This window comes from Geotrypetes seraphini, chromosome 19, assembly GCF_902459505.1.
Source record: "Geotrypetes seraphini chromosome 19, aGeoSer1.1, whole genome shotgun sequence".
Lineage (NCBI taxonomy): Eukaryota > Metazoa > Chordata > Amphibia > Gymnophiona > Dermophiidae > Geotrypetes > Geotrypetes seraphini.
In genome coordinates this window covers 19,972,508-19,990,007 of record NC_047102.1, presented here as the reverse complement: position 1 = coordinate 19,990,007, position 17,500 = coordinate 19,972,508, and the positions used below count along the sequence as shown (strand labels likewise).

At 43.7% G+C, this 17,500-nt stretch overlaps 1 protein-coding gene across 3 annotated transcripts in view; it reads left to right on the top strand.

Annotated features, from left to right (window-relative positions):
- The window catches only part of CDHR5 (cadherin related family member 5), a 95,114-nt gene that overhangs the window by 26,336 nt on the left and 51,278 nt on the right, over positions 1 to 17,500 (top strand). For all 3 annotated transcript variants that reach the window (XM_033928631.1, XM_033928630.1, XM_033928629.1), the window contains exons 6-7: positions 6,186 to 6,296; positions 13,691 to 13,864. In XM_033928631.1, the coding sequence (XP_033784522.1) occupies positions 6,186 to 6,296; positions 13,691 to 13,864 (285 nt within the window). The remainder of the gene's footprint in view (positions 1 to 6,185; positions 6,297 to 13,690; positions 13,865 to 17,500) is intronic.

Here is a 17,500-nt window from a genome sequence, read left to right as displayed (position 1 = left end):
CCGCTTAGAACCGCAAGGCACAAGCGGAATAGAAATCACTTATGTAATGTAATGTAATGTAAATACCATACTCTGACAGTAGAGATGTACAGGAGCGTATGTGCAAATAAACTCTGCTGAGCGACACATCTACTTATCCAATCCAGGCACCTCCAAATAGGCATTTACTTGACTTTATAAAAGTACCTACTCACCTTCTTCAATACCCTTTTAGGGGGTAATTTAATAAACCTTGGGCACTGGATGTACATGAAAAAAAGATTAGGTACATGTGCAACTGGCAAAATATGTATAACAATGATTTTACAAAAGTAATGTGCATATTTTGATTTACATAGAAAGGAAACATATTGGGCTGGCTATTGGATAGTAGACACCACCCTAGCCAGCAGATGAATCATTCCCCCATCCTGCTTGTCTGTCTCGCAAATGGTGTTTCAGTTTTGGCACACTAAACAAAGCCAGTGGATTTTGTGGCACATTATAACTGAAATGAGAAAATTTCAAAAGCAACAAAATCTATACAAACCCAGATCCTCAGTGACACCACACCAAGCTCAAAAGATTTCATTTGTCTTGTAATTCACGTGTCAACTCATTACTGTCTAAATAGTGGGCTTGCCCCTTCCTGGTGCATTGTGGGATGCACCGGGGAGGGGCCTAAGGCCTGATTGGTCCAGGGGCCTTAAGGCACCTGGGCTAACCAGAATCTTAGGTTGGCCCATGTGCATCCCTCCTGCCTCAAGATCTACTGGGGGGTTCCGGCAGGAGGGATTGGGCAGTCTTTGCGGGGGGTGGATATGAGTTGCCGCTAAACTTATCGCGGCAAGGAGATCTCTTGCTGTGATAAGCTCAGCGGCAACCCGATTCTCTAACCGGTGTCTGCAACATGGACGTCGATTAGAGAATCGGGTTCTTTTTAGGTGGCCTTAGACATTATTCTGTATAGGACACCCATCGGCTTCCGAGACCAGGCGCCCTATACAGAATCCGGGCCCAAATGTGGTCTCACCAATAATTTGTAAAGGGGCATTATCACCTCCTTTTTTTCTGCTAGTTCTACCCTTCCTTGGTACAGCCAAATATCCTTAATTTATTTTAAAATTTTTATTCTGCATAAATCATATGCGGTTTACAATAAGAAATATACATAACAAACATTTATCCATAAAAATAAACAAGACATCACAATAACTTCATATCCTTAATATAGAGCAGCAACCCTCCTCTCCATGTGCCTTCCTGCTCTCATGCGTCTTAAAATGCCCTTACAATAACTTTTTTAAAGTTAATCTTGAAGTATACAAACCTAGAGCTCCAGGCATTGTCCACTTCCTTGTCTCAATGTTTCACCACCTTGAGATAATCAACCACTCTAACCCTGAGGTCTCTTTCCTGGTCCATGCACATTAGCATTTCACTTCCTATTGCATACTGTTCTTTGGGATTTCTGTATCCCAAATGCATAAGCCTATATTTCTTCACATTAAAGTTTAAATGCCAAGCATTAGTCCAAACTTATAATTTTTGCAGATCCATTCCTTGGCAATATCATTCATAAATTTATTGAATAGAATTAGCCTCAGAATGATCCAGCTGTCATTCCTGTATGAACATTTTCCACCACAGCTTTGATTACTGTAACTCAGTATATGTTGGCATTATCAATTCACTGCTCAAACATCGCTAAAATGTCCAAAATATTACTTTTCATGCCATATGCTGGCAGAAAATTTCATTAAGTCACATCATTCTTTGCTTATCATTTTTGCCTGTTAAATTAAGGATACATTTCAAACTCATAACTCTTACCCATAATGCAGTTCACTCAGATCTTCTCCTTGTCCATCCCATACATCCCCTTGATCTTTCTTCATTCTTCACTAGATTTTTGGTTGTCTATTCCCTCTCCTGTTTTGATTCTACATGAAATAATGCATTTTTCTTTATAGCTAGTATTATTTTTCTCATACTGGGAGTATCGGGCCGCTAAGCTGTGGCCTGATGCTCCCAGGCACCACCTTAAAAGGGCCTTAGCAGGTCCCTGTTTCCCCCTCTCACCAAAATTTTCTCTCCAAATAGAGGGGCCTCCTAGACCAATGGTCTCCAACTTTTTTCTTGTAAAGGTTTGCAGTATGGATATGAAAAAGTGTAGGGCCACCTAAAGATTTCAAGCTTACACATACTTCTAATTTTGTAAACCGCTTTGACCTGCTTGTTCAGACTGGGCATTAAACATTAAAAATGAATACTAATATTAATTTTAGGAAGGAAAACTTTGAAAGGAGAGGATATAGGATGAAGTTAAGAAGTCATAGACTCTGGAATAATCTAAGGAAATACTTTACAGAAAGGGTGGTAGATGCTTGGAATAGTTTCCCGGTAGAGATGAAGACTGTATCTGAATTTAAAATAGAATGGGACAGGCATGTGGGATCTCTTAGAGAGTGGAAGAGATAGTGAATGGTGAAGATAGGCAGACTGGATGGGCCATTCGGCCTTTATCTGCCATCATGTTTCTCTTTTTATTTCAAGGATAAATTTTAAGTGTAAACTTGCACATGATAAAATAGCAAAGAATCTGTGAATCTTGGCAAGCCCCTCCAGTCCCAAAAGCTTTTCCTCACCCAAAACCCAATCCCCTGCTATGGAGCCAACAACCTTCTTCCCTGCCTGAAGCCTAGGAGTGGGAGTCTGGACTCTTATAACGCCCCCTTCTCTCCCAAAGGGATGCACCACCTTATTACAATCTTGAAACAAAGCCCCCCCAAAGCCTATTCTCCTATCCATAACCCTTGTTAAACTTCAGTCTCTCTTCATACGAGAGACCCTTGAGCCCCGAGATCATCCTGGTGGCCGTCCGCTGAACCGATTCAATTCTGCGCACATCTTTACTGTAATGTGGCCTCCAGAATTGCACACAGTACTCCAGATGAGGTCTCACCATGGCCCTGTACAACGGCATTATGACTTCAGGCTTTCGGATGACGAAACTTCTATTGATATTGGGTTGTATCAATAGAAGTTTCATCAGCCGAAAGCCTGAAGTCATAATGCCATTGTACAGGGCCATGGTGAGACCTCATCTGGAGTACTGTGTGCAATTCTGGAGGCCACATTACAGTAAAGATGTGCGCAGAATTGAATCGGTTCAGCGGACGGCCACCAGGATAATCTCGGGGCTCAAGGGTCTCTCATACGAAGAGAGACTGAACAAATTGCAGCTCTACACTCTCGAGGAACGTAGGGAGAGGGGAGACATGATCGAAACATTTAAGTACCTCACGGGACGTGTTGAAGTGGAAGATGATATTTTCTTTCTCAAGGGACCCTCTGCCACAAGAGGGCACCCGCTCAAACTCAGGGGCGGAAAATTTCATGGCGACACCAGAAAGTATTTCTTCACAGAGAGAGTGGTTGATCATTGGAACAAGCTTCCAGTGCAGGTGATCGAGGCAGACAGCGTGCCAGACTTAAAGAATAAATGGGATACCCATGTGGGATCCCTACGAGGGTCAAGCTAAGGAAATTGGGTCATTAGGACATAGACAGGGGGTGGGTAACAGAGTGGGCAGACTTCATGGGCTGTAGCCCTTTTCTGCCGTCATCTTCTATGTTTCTATGTTACTTCAAGGATATAATTTAAAAACCTGCTTTATTTTGGGTTGTCATTAGTAGCAAATTCCATAAATGAGACACCTGAATAATACACTTAAGAAATTGTTTGTAGTTACTCTATCAAGAGGCAAGGTTGAAATTAATGCATTTGAAGAATTTGAAGACCATTTTAGCCAACAGTTTGAGGGCCTCAATGCAGGTTTTCAGGGACCCTATGTTGGAGATCATTGTCCTGGGCTTTCACCTCCTCAAAGAGCTTCCACTCACCTCAGAAGAGCTTCTATCACCCACTCCCCAAAAAGCTTTACCCTCTTAAGCAGCCCTCTGCCTAAAGATGCCACCTGGTGGGCTCATGTAGGGCAGGCAGGAGCAATTCCCACTCGCTCCTGTCCTTGCCAGCTCTGAGTTCAAAATGGTGACTGCAAGCTCTAAGAGTCACCTGGTGGTACTATATAATCCACTGGGGATGTCTTTGATGAAGGGGGCTGCTTGTAAGAAGCTCTTGGTGGGGGGCCATGTATGGGAGAATGGAAGCTTTTCAGGGGGAGAAGCTTTTTGAGAAGGTGAATGTATGGGAGGCTTCTCTATTCGAGATGGGGATGGGGGCAGAGGTCTGCTAAGGCCTTTTATGGTACTGCCTGGGTGCATCAGACCATAGTTTAATAGCTGAATGCTCTTAAGAAGCATGAGAATGCATCTTGCAAGGTTTATTATAACACTGCATTATATTAAAATACTTGTATTGTATAATTACTTATCTAGTTCATTGTGGATTATAGAATAAACACTAGGCCATGCCTAGGAAGCTCAAAACAATATATCAATTACAATTCATCTGCCTTACATTTTACACGAGCCATAGACCGCACATTACTGTGGGCAATTAGATATGGCAAGGTTGTGCCCAACTTACACAATCCAGTAACTGGCATCCCTTCCCATGCTCCCTCAGGTGTGCAATGCACTCCCTTGCATTTACAAACTTATATGCTAGAAACTGAGGCACCCAATATCTGAGCCTAGACATCCAGAACAATAGTTCTCAACCCAGTCCACCAGACACGCCCAGCCAGTTGGGCTTTCAGGATACCCACAGTGAATATGCACGACTCGTACGTTTCCATACAATAGAGACAGTGCATACAGATTTATTTCAACATCCAATTTCAGCCTCAAGATTTCCACATATAATGCTCATTAATACTTTACTAAGGACCTCAGTGGTACAGCTCAAGGCTCAGATGCTTCATTGCCTCCAGCTTCACACGCCGAATAGTGGCACACCCAGATATTTCATGTCAGTCGCTGTAAATGGCATTGAATATCTGAATATCAGCCCCCCCCTATCTTTTAGTGCGCTTTATAAAACTAACCTTATAACAGCAATACTATAAATCAAGTGCTCACATTTGTGTGAGTTATGTGCATAAATATTTAGAATAAGGACATATATGCATGTACAGGTATGCGTGCACATATACACATAAATGTCATTATTCTGCCTTAGCGCTCTTCTGCAAATACCCACTTAAATATTTTGTATTTACGAGGGGGACGTGCTCCTACTTGTGCACCTAACTTACCAAATATTGTAAGCTACGCGTGTCCTTGCTGCATCTTGCCATGCTCACTTATGCCAGTTTTATGGCTGCCATGTGTGGACACCTATGTGTTAGATGCAGCAATTTCCAGTTACACTAATTTATAATGGAACCAAGGCACCTAAAGGCAGGCAGCCACTTATAGAATTGTCCCCTATATGCGTAGTGTCACTGAAAGTACATCTAATCTAGGCATAACTCCCATATTTCTAACCCGCGGTAGATTTAATTCAGTTTCTTTCTGTATATCATTGAGAACAAAAACATAGGTGTCTTGTAAATGTTTTAAATAAAAATGCGATTTGTCCTACTCCTTCCTCTCTCTCTTATAGTCTGTCATGGTCGAACCTAATGCCCTTTACCTGCAAAAGTTACCGTAAGTTACGTTGGATAGAAAACTTCTGAATTAACTCTTGGAGTGTCAAGAACTTTTGGGAAGACAGCCATGCAATGAATGTACGGTTGATAACGTGGAATGTAGCGATTCATAGTGATTTTTTTTTTTTCTATTATTGATTTTATTTGTTTTTATGTATGTATTATTGTAACCCGTTTAGGTTCTAGGAGAACATAAGAACATAAGAAGTGCCATCTCCGGATCAGACCCTAGGTCCATCAAGTCCGGCGATCCGCACACGCGGAGGCCCCGCCAGGTGTACCCCGGCATAGTTTCTGTCCCCATATCACTCTAAGCTTCTCGTAAAGAGAAGTGCATCTAGCTTACCCTTACCTATGTCACTCTATGCCACTCATAAGGAGATGTACATCTAACTTACCCTTAAATCCTAGAACGGTTGATTCCACAATTACCTTTTCTGGGAGAGCATTCCAGGTGTCCACAAACTCGTTGCGTGAAGCAGAACTTCCTGATATTTGTCCTGAACTTGTCCCCCCCTTAACTTCAGTCCATGTCCTCTTGTCCGTGTCACATTGGACATTGTAAATATTTCTCTTTTTGCTTTTCAGGAAGCATTGAATCATCTTACATTAATGAGTACTAATAATCCAACAATCATAGTGCGCCAAGCACTGGACTACGACCAGATTAAGTCCCTGCAGCTTCTCCTGTATGCACGGGTGAGTTAAACCAGTACCTGTAGGTTCTGCTTTATATACAGATGAGTGTTATCATGAGGGCTGAGTGTCATATGGGTTAAATGAAGAGAAGATTAAAGGAGCGCATCGAACAAGAGGTGTGAACAAATTTGCACAAGATGTCCAGGAGCCATAAGAAAGCTCAAGATGTACCAATCAGTCTTAAAATGTCAATATAGCCATGTTTCTCCCATAGGCTGCTTCAGAGGAAACCAATTCAATTCCCACTGTAGCTCTTTCTGACTAGTCAAGTCACTTAACCCTCCATAGCCCCAAGTACAAAATAAGAACCTGTATATACTATACTATGTAAACTGCTTTAATTGTGATCACAAAAAGGCATCAGTAAATCATGTCCCATCCCCTAAAAAATAGTTAAAGCAAAAACATATCAAAATAAATGGGAATACAATTTCAAAACTACACAATTTATAAATGCAGATTGTTCCTTATTTCGGTAGAGAACAAAAGGACAATTAAGCATTAATCAAATCTTATAGGCTTCAAACCCATTTAAAACTCTAATGGGTCACACATCTATAAATTGGTGCTTCACTTTAGGCATCCCAATGCCATATGGTATCAAGATTCTGTTATATAATAATAGTATAATGTCGGCATTGGCTTGCCAGTGTTTAGACGCACCCTCTTACATCATGTCAATGGCAGGCATAAAGTTGGCGCACCTAATTCTATAAACTATGTATGTACCTGGGAGACACAGTCATGGCCTACCCATGCTTCACATAAGAACAGCTTTACTGGGTCAGACCAATGGCCCATCAAGCCTGGTAGCCAAACCAGGTCACTAGTACCTGGCCAAAATGCAACATCTTCTTGCAGTTAGGAGCTAAGTTTTAGAACAGCATTTAGGAACAAATTCCCAAAACAGCATCAAACTTAGTTGTTTAATTAGTTCAATTGCTGCAGTAACTGACTGTGTCAATTAAAAACCAATGAAAACATCATCATAAAATTAGGAGGTGCCTCCAAAAATGGCGCTTTTTCCCCGACTAAAAAGGTGCCTAAGGATACCTATGGCCACTGTAGGAATGGTTAATGCCAGAAGTGGCCTTAGATGCGTCTGAAGACACAATTCTCATGGAATCCGGCAATGCCTACATTTCCAGCATCTAGGAACAAACCATGATTCTCCAAACGGCGTGATTGGCAGCCACCGATAGCAGCACTATATGCAGAATCCAGACGTGCCCTGCATGCTTTCGTAAGTCTACATTTACTATAAAAACAACAAGGTCAATATCATCTGCCAAAATCAATGTGTAAATCTTCATAGTAACAACTTTTCTAACGCAAAACAATCATTGAGCCTAAATAATATAACGCTAGTATAAAAATGGTATTTAAACAAATTATTAAAAACATAGAAACAGAATATGACAGCAGAAAAGGGCCTACAGCCCAACAAGTCTGCCCACTCAAATAACCCTCCCCTCTAAGTTCTTCTTTGAAGTAAGTCCATGTGTTGATCCTATTTGTTCTTAAAGTCAGTCACGTTACTGGCCTCAACTACCTGAAGTGGAAGAGAGTTCCAATGGTCAACCACCCTTTCAGTGAAGAAGTACTTCCTAGTGTCACTATGGAATTTCCCGCCCCTGATTTTTAGCGGATGCCCTCTTGTCGCCCTAGGGCCTGTAAGGAAGAAGATGTCTTCTTCCACCTCAATACGGCCAGTAACGTATTTGAACGTCTCTATCATGTCATCCCTCACTCTGCGTTCCTCGAGAGAGTAAAGGTGCAACTTACCTAGACGTTCTTCATATGGGATATCCTTGAGCCCTGAGACCATCTTGGTGGCCAATTGTTGAACCGATTCCATTATTAGCACATCCTTCCAATAGTGTGGCCTCCATAATTGTACACAGTATTCCAGATGTGGACTAACCATGGACCTATACAGCGGCATTATCACCTCGGGCTTTCGGCTGACAAAGCTTCTCCGGATGCAACCCAGCATTTGTCTAGCCTTGGATGAGGCTTTCTCTACTTGATTGGCTGCCTTCATATCTTCACTAATGATTACTCCCAGGTCCCGTTCTGCCACAGTTCTGGTTAAGGTCTCACCATTCAGAGTGTAGTTTCTGCATGGGTTTCTGCTACCAAGGTGTATAACTTTACACTTCTTGGCATTCAAATTCAGCTGCCAAATAGTAGACCAGTGCTCCAGAAAAATTATGTCCTGTGTCATAGCGTTGGGCATGGTACTTCATAAAAACATAGAAGTTGATGGCAGAAAGGGGCCATGGCCCATCAAGTCTGCCCACTCTAATGACCCACCCCCCCATGACATTACCCCCCCTAGAGTTCCTACATGTATATCCCATTTCCTTTTAAAGTCTGGCATGCTGCTGGCCTCAATCACCTGAAGTGGAAGTTCATTCCAATGATCAACCACCCTTTCAGTGAAGAAATACTTCCTGGTGTCGCCATGAAATTTCCCACCCCTGATTTTCAGCGGATGCCCTCTTGTGGCCGAAGGACCTTTAAGAAAGAAGATATCTTCTTCTACCTTGATACGGCCCGTGATATATTTAAACGTTTCAATCATGTCTCCTCTCTTTCTACGTTCCTCGAGTGAGTATAGCTGTAATCTTTTCAGCCGTTCCTCATACGGGAGATCTTTGAGCCCCGAGACCATCCTGGTGGCCATTCATTGAACCGACTCAATTCTCAGTACATCTTTTCGGTAATGTGGTCTCCAGAATTGTGCGCAATATTCCAGATGAGGTCTCACCATGGATCTGTACAACGGCATTATGACTTCGGGCTTCCAGCTGACGAAACTTCTACGGATACAACCTATCATTTGTCTTGCCTTCGATGAAGCCTTCTCCACTTGATTAGCTGTTTTCATGTCTTTGCTAATGATCACCCCCAAGTCACGTTCTGCCCTAGTTCTAGCTAAGGTCTACCATTTAGTGTGTAAGTTCTGCACGGATTTTTGCTGCCAAGGTGCATGACCTTGCATTTTTTAGCATTGAAGCTTAGCTGCCATGTCGAGGACCAATGTTCCAATCGAAGTAGGTCCTGCATCATACTGTCAGGCACGGTGCCTTTACTTACTATGTTGCATAGTTTGGCGTCATCGGCGAATAATGTGATTTTACCTTGAAGCCCCTGAGTTAGGTCTCCTATGAATATGTTGAAAAGGATCGGGCCCAAGACCGAGCCCTGCGGCACTCCACTGGTCACTTCCGACATTTTTGAAAGGGTGCCGTTTACCATCTCTCTCTGAAGTCTACCGTTTAGCCAATTGACCCATGCAGTTAATGTTTCTCCCAAACCCATCAATTTCATCTTGCTCAATAACCGGCAGTGTGGGACACTATCAAAAGCTTTACTGAAGTCCAAGTACACAACATCTAGGGACTCCCCCACATCCAGCTTTCTTGTTACCCAGTCGAAGAAGCTAATTAGGTTGGATTGGCAGGACCTCTGTCCACTATGTTGCATAATATAGCATCATCAGCAAATAATGCAATTTTACCCCTAAGTCCCTGAGGCAGATCTTGTATGAAGATATTAAATAGGATTGGACCCAGGACTGAGCCCTGTGGTACTCCACTGTGCACTTCCAACTTTTCAGAGGGTGTACCGTTTACCACCACCCTCTGTTGTCTGCCATTGAGCCAGTCCCTAACCCATGCAGTTAGTATTTCTCCTAGCTCCAACGAACTCATCTTGTTCAAGAGTCTATGGTGTGGGACGCTGTCAAAAGACTTGCTGAAGTCCAGATACACTATATCTAGGGACTCTCCTTTATCTAGTCCTTTTGTTACCCTGTCAAAGAAACTGATCAGGTTGGATTGGCAGGATCTCCCCTTTGTAAATCCATGCTGGTGCGGATTCCTCAGTCTCTCGTCGTCCAGAACCATGTCTAATTTGTGTTTAATCAATGTTTCCATAAGCTTACACACTATTGATGTGAGACTTACCGGTCTGTAATTTGCAGTCTCTAACCTGCATCCCTTTTTGTGGAGCGGAATGACGTTAGCTGTTTTCCAGTCTAATGGAACTCTTCCCGTGCTCAGAGAAAGATTGAAAAGCGTGGCTAATGGCTCTGCAAGGACATCCCTAAGCACTCTGGGGTGCAATTTATCCGGTCCCATGGCTTTATACACTTTGAGCCTTGATAATTCTTGGTAGATGCTGCTGGTGGAAAACTCAAAATTCCTGAACGGGTCCTTCTGGGCTCTCTCTTGTTTGCAGCTGTGGACCGGATCCTGGTGCCTCACAGGTAAATACTGAGCAGAAGTATTTGTTTAGTAGTTCGGCTTTATCGGAGTCCGATTCTGCAAAGTTGCCGTCGGGTTTCCTTAGGCGCACTATCCCATCTGTATTCCTCTTTCTATCACTAACATACCTAAAGAAGGATTTATCCCCTTTTTAATATTCCTAACTAAATCTAATTCCATCCTGAGTTTGGCATATCTGACCACTGTTTTAACAGTTCTAGATTTCACTAGATAAGCTTCTTTGTCTTCTGGTCATTGTGATCGTTTGTAGGATGCAAATGCTTTTTTCTTCTGTTTTATGAGTTCCGAGATCTCCGCAGAGAACCATTGGGGTTTGTTATTTCTCTGCCGTTTACTTACAGTCCTTATAAAGAGGTTGGTTGCTTCCTGTAGGGTAGATTTCAGAGCTGACAACATTACCTCCACATCATCTGTTGTGTCTTGGTTTTGCAGCGCCTCATAGACAAAATTTCCCATGTTCTCGAAGTCAGTGCCCTTAAAGTTATGGACCTTCGTTGACGTGTTCGACCTCATGGATCCCTTCCTGAGGTGAAGCCACACCATTTTGTAGTCGCTGGAGGCCAACGTCTCACCTACCGAAACCTCTGTGATGCTATCTCCATTGGTGAGTATCAGGTCCAGAATCGCCTGATCCCTGGTGGGCTCCAAAACCATCTGTTTTGAGTCGTGCCCCCTGTATAGATGTTAGTAGCCTTCTGCTGCTGTTGGTCATAGCTGAAACTTTGTTCCAGTTTATATCTGGCATGTTGAAGTCCCCTAACAGTACAGTGTCTTCACACAGAGTGAAGGTCTCAGTGTCTTCAATTAATTCTTTGTCTATTTCGTCCTGTTGTTTAGGAGGCTTGTATATAATGCCCAGATACAGACATTTGCCACTTCCTCTGGCAAGGTTCACCCAAAGGGACTCCCCTGTATACTTGACACCTGTGATTCTGGTAACTTTGATTTCTTCCTTGATATATAGTGCTACCCCTCCTCCATTTTTGCCTTCTCTGTCTCGGCGGAGTAAGTTATAACCTGGTATAGCCATATCCCATCCATGGGAGTCCGTAAACCAAGTTTCAGATATGGCCACCACATCTAGGTCAGCACTCCTCATTTTCGTCTCTAATTCCAGTATTTTATTGCTTAAACTGCTGGCGTTGATGTACATAGCCTTCCATACTTCGTGTATGCCCAGTCTGCGTGGAGTTTTTCCCGCTTGACTTAGTATGCCCTTTATTTCCCTGTTTGAGTTAGTTTGTCCCTTTCGAGTTGGTCTGTCCCCTGCGGTACTGACTGCAGCGTAAGTACCTCAGACTCAGTAATGGAGTGTTTACTTACCATACCGGGATGGTTACTTACCACACCAAGATGAGGATGGGTTCCCTCCCCCAACTCATCTAGTTTAAAGCCCTTTGGAGCAGGTGAGCCAGTCGTATACTGAAGACCTCTTCTGGTTAGGTGGAGCCCATCCGATCCCTGTAGTCCCTGTAGTGCCTCTCCATGGTCCAAGAAGCCGAAGTTCATCTCCCTGCACCAATCGTGTAGCCATTCGTTTGTCTTCTGGATGCGATCTTCCCTGGTTCTACCCTTGCCTCTCACTGGAAGGATGGAGGAGAAGACCACTTGTGCTCCCATTTGCTTTAGCTTCTCACCCAGGGCTCTAAAGTCTTCGGGTATCTTCTCTGGGGTGTTCCTGGTGGTGTCGTTCGTCCCGACGTGGATGAGAAAGTAGTCTTGGGGCTTGATCAGTCTCCCTAGGCTTGTGGTCACGTCCCTGATTCTGGCTCCTGGCAGACAACAAACCTCTCTTGATTGTAGATCCGGTCTGCATATTGGACCCTCTGTGCCCCGCAGCAGGGAGTCCCCAATGACTACCACTCTGCGCTTCTTCGTGGGGAGCTGATCCGTTGCTCCTGGAGCCCGAGTCATCTTCTGTAAATCCTCTTCAAAGTCATCCTGAAAGTCGCTGGCTGGTTCTATCTGTAGAAGCTGGAACCTGTTCTTTAGGGTGATCTGTGGGGTTGATGTGAAGCTTCTCTATTTGCTTGAAGTCGGGGAAGGTAGTACATATATCATATTAAAACTTAAGACCAGCAGCTCTTAGGCCTGGATTCTCTAACTTGTGCTGTTGTTGGCCTGTTACAGAACTGTACCAAAGGTAGGGCCTATGATATGAATTGCACCTCCATAGGTGCTTTAGGCCGCCTATCGCCACTTCTGGCATTAGCCACACCTACAGTGGCATTAGTTGGACTAAAGAGCCTACAAAGTCACAATTTTGTGACCTGCTTTCTAGGTATGTTTGTCGTTGATCCTACTTTTCTGTTACATGTAATTTGACATTTTTTTATGTGAGTGTGTAACTCGCCCTGGATAAGGGCGGGGTATAAATAAAACAAAAACAATTCTGGTGCCAATTCTCAGTTAAAAATGCCTAAATATGAAATGGGAAAATGAAAGTTAATCCCCTACAACACTATCGTTGGTCTTATTTCCCAACCTCTGAAGCTGCCTTCAAAATTCACTCCAGCTGTGAGGTCATTTAACTTTTCTTTAATTGAATTCCAGTTATTTCTATATAGTGTTTCTCTGTATTTATCAAACCTCCCATTCTTGAATTCAGGGCATTCCAGGCCCCTCCCTTTTATTTGCTAACCTTGCTCCAAAGTCTCCCACCCTGAAAACTCAACTCATGGACCTCTGTCTCTGAACAAGATTGGCCTATTAATCTCTTTGAAGTATTTAATCATCTCTTTCATATCCCCTTTATCCCTTCTCTTGTAAAGGGTAGGTATAAATGTTAGCACATAAATGTTACAACTTAGATCTCCTTTTATTAAACTGCGCTAGCAGTATTTAGAGCAGGGAGCCGCGCATGGGTTTTCACATCTGACTTCCATTGTACGTGTACGTTGGCACATACATATGAAAATTAGCCCTAATTTTATGAAATCTGCGTGTCCATCACACCTTGTTCTGCCCAAATGACCTCCAATGTATGGAGCGCATGTAGATACGCCATTGTCCTCTTATCACAATCAATGCCTAGATGAGTCAAGAGCAGCAGAGTCTATATTTATTGTCTGCTTTCCTATGATATTCTATTTCCTATAGGACACAGAGCTCCCTGGAGCAAACAATCATACAGCAACGGCCACAATACATGTGAACATCCTGGACGCAGACACTAAGCCTCCCTGGTTCCAGCCCTGCACCTTTCCTAATGGCAACAGCAAAATCTGCATCAATAACGGCTATGAGAGCTGGGTGAACATCTCTGAGCAAGCGGTAAGCACAGGGCTCTTGGGGACCACAGAGAGGGCATGGTGGATCTATCATGCAGTACATAAAGGGCCATTCTGTAAATTAGGTGACCACATTTTAGCATGGCTAGCCTTTGTGTGCACATACCCTAAAAGTATTAGAAGGGCACCTACTACTCCTAGTATTCATTTCTATAGCGCTACTTTGTCCCTAGTGGGCTCACTCTAAGTTTCTTACTACTAAGCGGAAAATTGTCAGTTTGATAGCAGTTTACACCACCAACATGGGTAGCGTGGATGTGTTAGACACTTTGACACCAAATACAGTATAGCTGTGAAAGAAAAGACATGTTTAGCAATGTATGTAGATGCAGCGATGTGCAAACGTTTGACAGTTTCATCAACTGGTCCATGGCAAAGATGGAGATGTGCTGGAGATTCAGTGCTGTCTCTCTATCCTGCGCTTGGCTTGAAAGGGTCCCGATGATGCCATCTACCAGAGCGTGATTCTGCAGATAGCCACTTAACTCACAGAACGCATATCTACAAGAGAGGCATTCAGGGGAAGAGCTAGGCGGCACTTTCACTTGTACTGTATTTAGGTGCCTAAAAGTTAGGGTCAGAATTGCAAAACAGAACCAAGCTATGGTCCCCTCTAAGTGGAGCATGTGAGCAATCACTCATACATGGTCGCTTACAAAAATATGGACCTGATCCGACCTTCAAACAAAACTAAACTAAATCAGTTACCATAAGTGTGAAGGGTTTGTGTACTACATACAGAAAGGCATTACTAATATCGGGGTAAAAATTTGTTGGTTTATAGAACTTGTTACTCACATGAAAAAAAAAGTGTGAGGGAGCATTGGTGCCAACTCAGCCAAGGCTGCGTTATACAGCAGAAGAGGCTCCCACCATGTGGCCTCAGGGTACCTACATTTTAGAATTTCTTTCAAAGGGGTAATTGTAGAAGAAGCTGCAGGACCGCACACATGGAAGTGGCCACTTAGAGCCCCATTCTATAGAGTCCGCCTAAATAATTGGCACCGGCCAAGTCTATAAAAGTTAGGTGCACTGGACAGAATCTTGCTTAGGGCCACCTAAGTCGCTAGGCCAGGGGTAGGGAACTCCGGTCCTCAAGAGCCATATTTCCCCAATGAATATGCATGAGATCTATTTGCATGCACTGCTTTCAATGCATATTTATTGGGGAAATCCTGAAAACCTGAGTGGAATACGGCTCTCGAGGACCGGAGTTCCCTACCCCTGCGCTAGGCATTCTAACTTTAAGAGCATCCAATTTATCCCAAGGTTTTCTTCACCTGGGTTAGGCACTAACCACACCCACTTTTAACAAGTTTATGACTTATTCTATTTATATATCACCTATCAGTGGAAGCCGTCTAAGTGGTTTTTATATTTAGATTCGCAAGCATTTTCCCCTCTCTGTTCTAATGAGCTCACAAACTACCTAATGTACCTGGGGCAGTGGAGGATTTAGGGCTAGATTCACTAAGCAAACCGATCGGTTTACGACCCAATTTTCCTCTGACCCAATTCACTAACCTCTGTGTTCATCCAATTCTGATCCGTGCATGCAAATGAGGGGAAACAGCATGCAAAGTAGGCAGGGACGCGATTCACTAAACAAAAATCTTGAACACCGACTGGGCTGGCTGATCAACAAGAAGCAACTGCTGGGGACCAATCGCTCATGTCCTTTCCGACTGTCCTGCCAGCCCTGAAATAATAATAATAATAATAGTTTATTTTTATATACCGCCATACCCGGAAGTTCTAGGCGGTTCACTGCAATCAAGTGTAATACATACAATATAAATCATCTAAGATTCGGCAAGTTGAATGCATACAATATAGGAAAAAATACAAACAGTTTAAAATAGGATAAAAAGTATTAAGTTAAACAGTAGGATACATTAAGAACCCAGCCTGTTAAATAGTTGTGTTTTTATCTGTTTTCTAAAATCAAGATAAGAGGAAGCTTCTAACACAATGTTAGCAAGTCATGTATTCAGTTTGGCCACCTGAAAAGAGAAGGATCTCTCGAGGAACCTTCTGTAATGCTCTCTGCCTCCCCAACTCTCTCTCTGGCTCCCCAGCTCTCCTGCTCTCTGCCGCGCCCGACAATCTCTCTCTGGCTCCCCGGCTCTCTGCCTCGCCCCGACTCTCTCTCTGGCTCCCCGGCTCTCCACCTCCCCCCGACTCTCTCTCAGGCTCCCCAGCTCTCCTGCTCTCTGCCGCACCAACAATCTCTCTCTGGCTCCCCGGCTCTCCTGCTCTCTGCCTCCCCCCGACAATCTCTCTCTGGTTCCCCGGCTCTATGCCTCCCCCTGACTCTCTCTGGCTCCTCGGCTCTCCGCCTCCCCTGACAATCTCTCTCTGGTTCCCCGGCTCTCCTGCTCTCTGCCTCCCCCCGACTCTCTCTGGCTCCCCAGCTCTCCTGCTCTCTGCCTCCCCTGACACTCTCTCTCTGGCTCCCCATCTCTCTGCCTCCCCCGACTCTCTCTCTCTGGCTCCCTGGCTTTCTGCCTCGCCACGACTCTACTGCTCTCTGCCTCCCCTGACTCTCTCTGTGGCTTCCCGGCTCTCCTGCTCTCTGCCTCCTCCGACTCTCCTGCTCTGTCACCCTTTTCCTGCAGTGCGAACTCGTGGTTTTAACTCACTTTAAACCCGCAGGTTAAAATCACAGGCTCACACTGCAGGGAAGGGCGGCAGAAAGCAAGTGAGTTGGGGCCAGTAAAAAAGAGTTTTTTAAAAAAACCAAACAGACAGCAAACACATGCGCAAAGTAGATGGTCTGTGCGTGCATCAGGATCGCTACCTAGCGATCTGTGTTGGCGGATGGAGGCGTGCCTCCGATCACCTCCATTAGAACATTCTTGCTTCCTGAATTGATCGGCCCTGCCCGGATCAGACAAGGATCGGTCACAATCGGGCAGGTTAGTAAATCAGGCCCTTAGTGACTTGCCCAGGGTCACAAGGAACAACCCTGGGCTTGGCCTAGGTGCCTACTTTTTATAGAATTGTATCAATGCCAATTATGAGGTGTTACATGTCAGTTAATTGTGCCAGTTAAGCCTATTAATTAAATTAGGTGCCTCCATCAGCTAGGCATGCCAATATAGGCATCTAATTTTAGTGGATTATGTTACATTTCCCAGTTAATGAGCATAAATCAGTGAGTGGCATTGATGGCGTATGGTTCACCAGTGGGCAGAACATGCAAATACGCATGTAAATTATGGGATATGCGCATTCTGGCTAACATTTAGGGGGCAAACATTACTGCAGGTTCAGGACTGGTGTAAGTGATCGTGTCTTCAACACACTACAGAGAAAAATGCACTTCTGCTTTTTGTTTTAGAACAAAATTACCCTCCATGAGTTCTGTTACTACTAGTGGCAAAAATGAAAAAAAAAAAAAAGCACTTTCTTTTATTTCTTTTTAATTTGTTTGTGTTTTATTCCATTTTATTTTGTTCTAGAATGCTGTTTATAGAAAGTGCACACTAAAACGCTTTAACATATGCAGTTTGCAAAAAGCAGATCTAAAAATGGCTGAAATGACAGAAAGGCAATAGAGGTTTTGTTTTTTCCGTTTCATTTAGATAATGACATGAAACAACATAAGAAATATTGC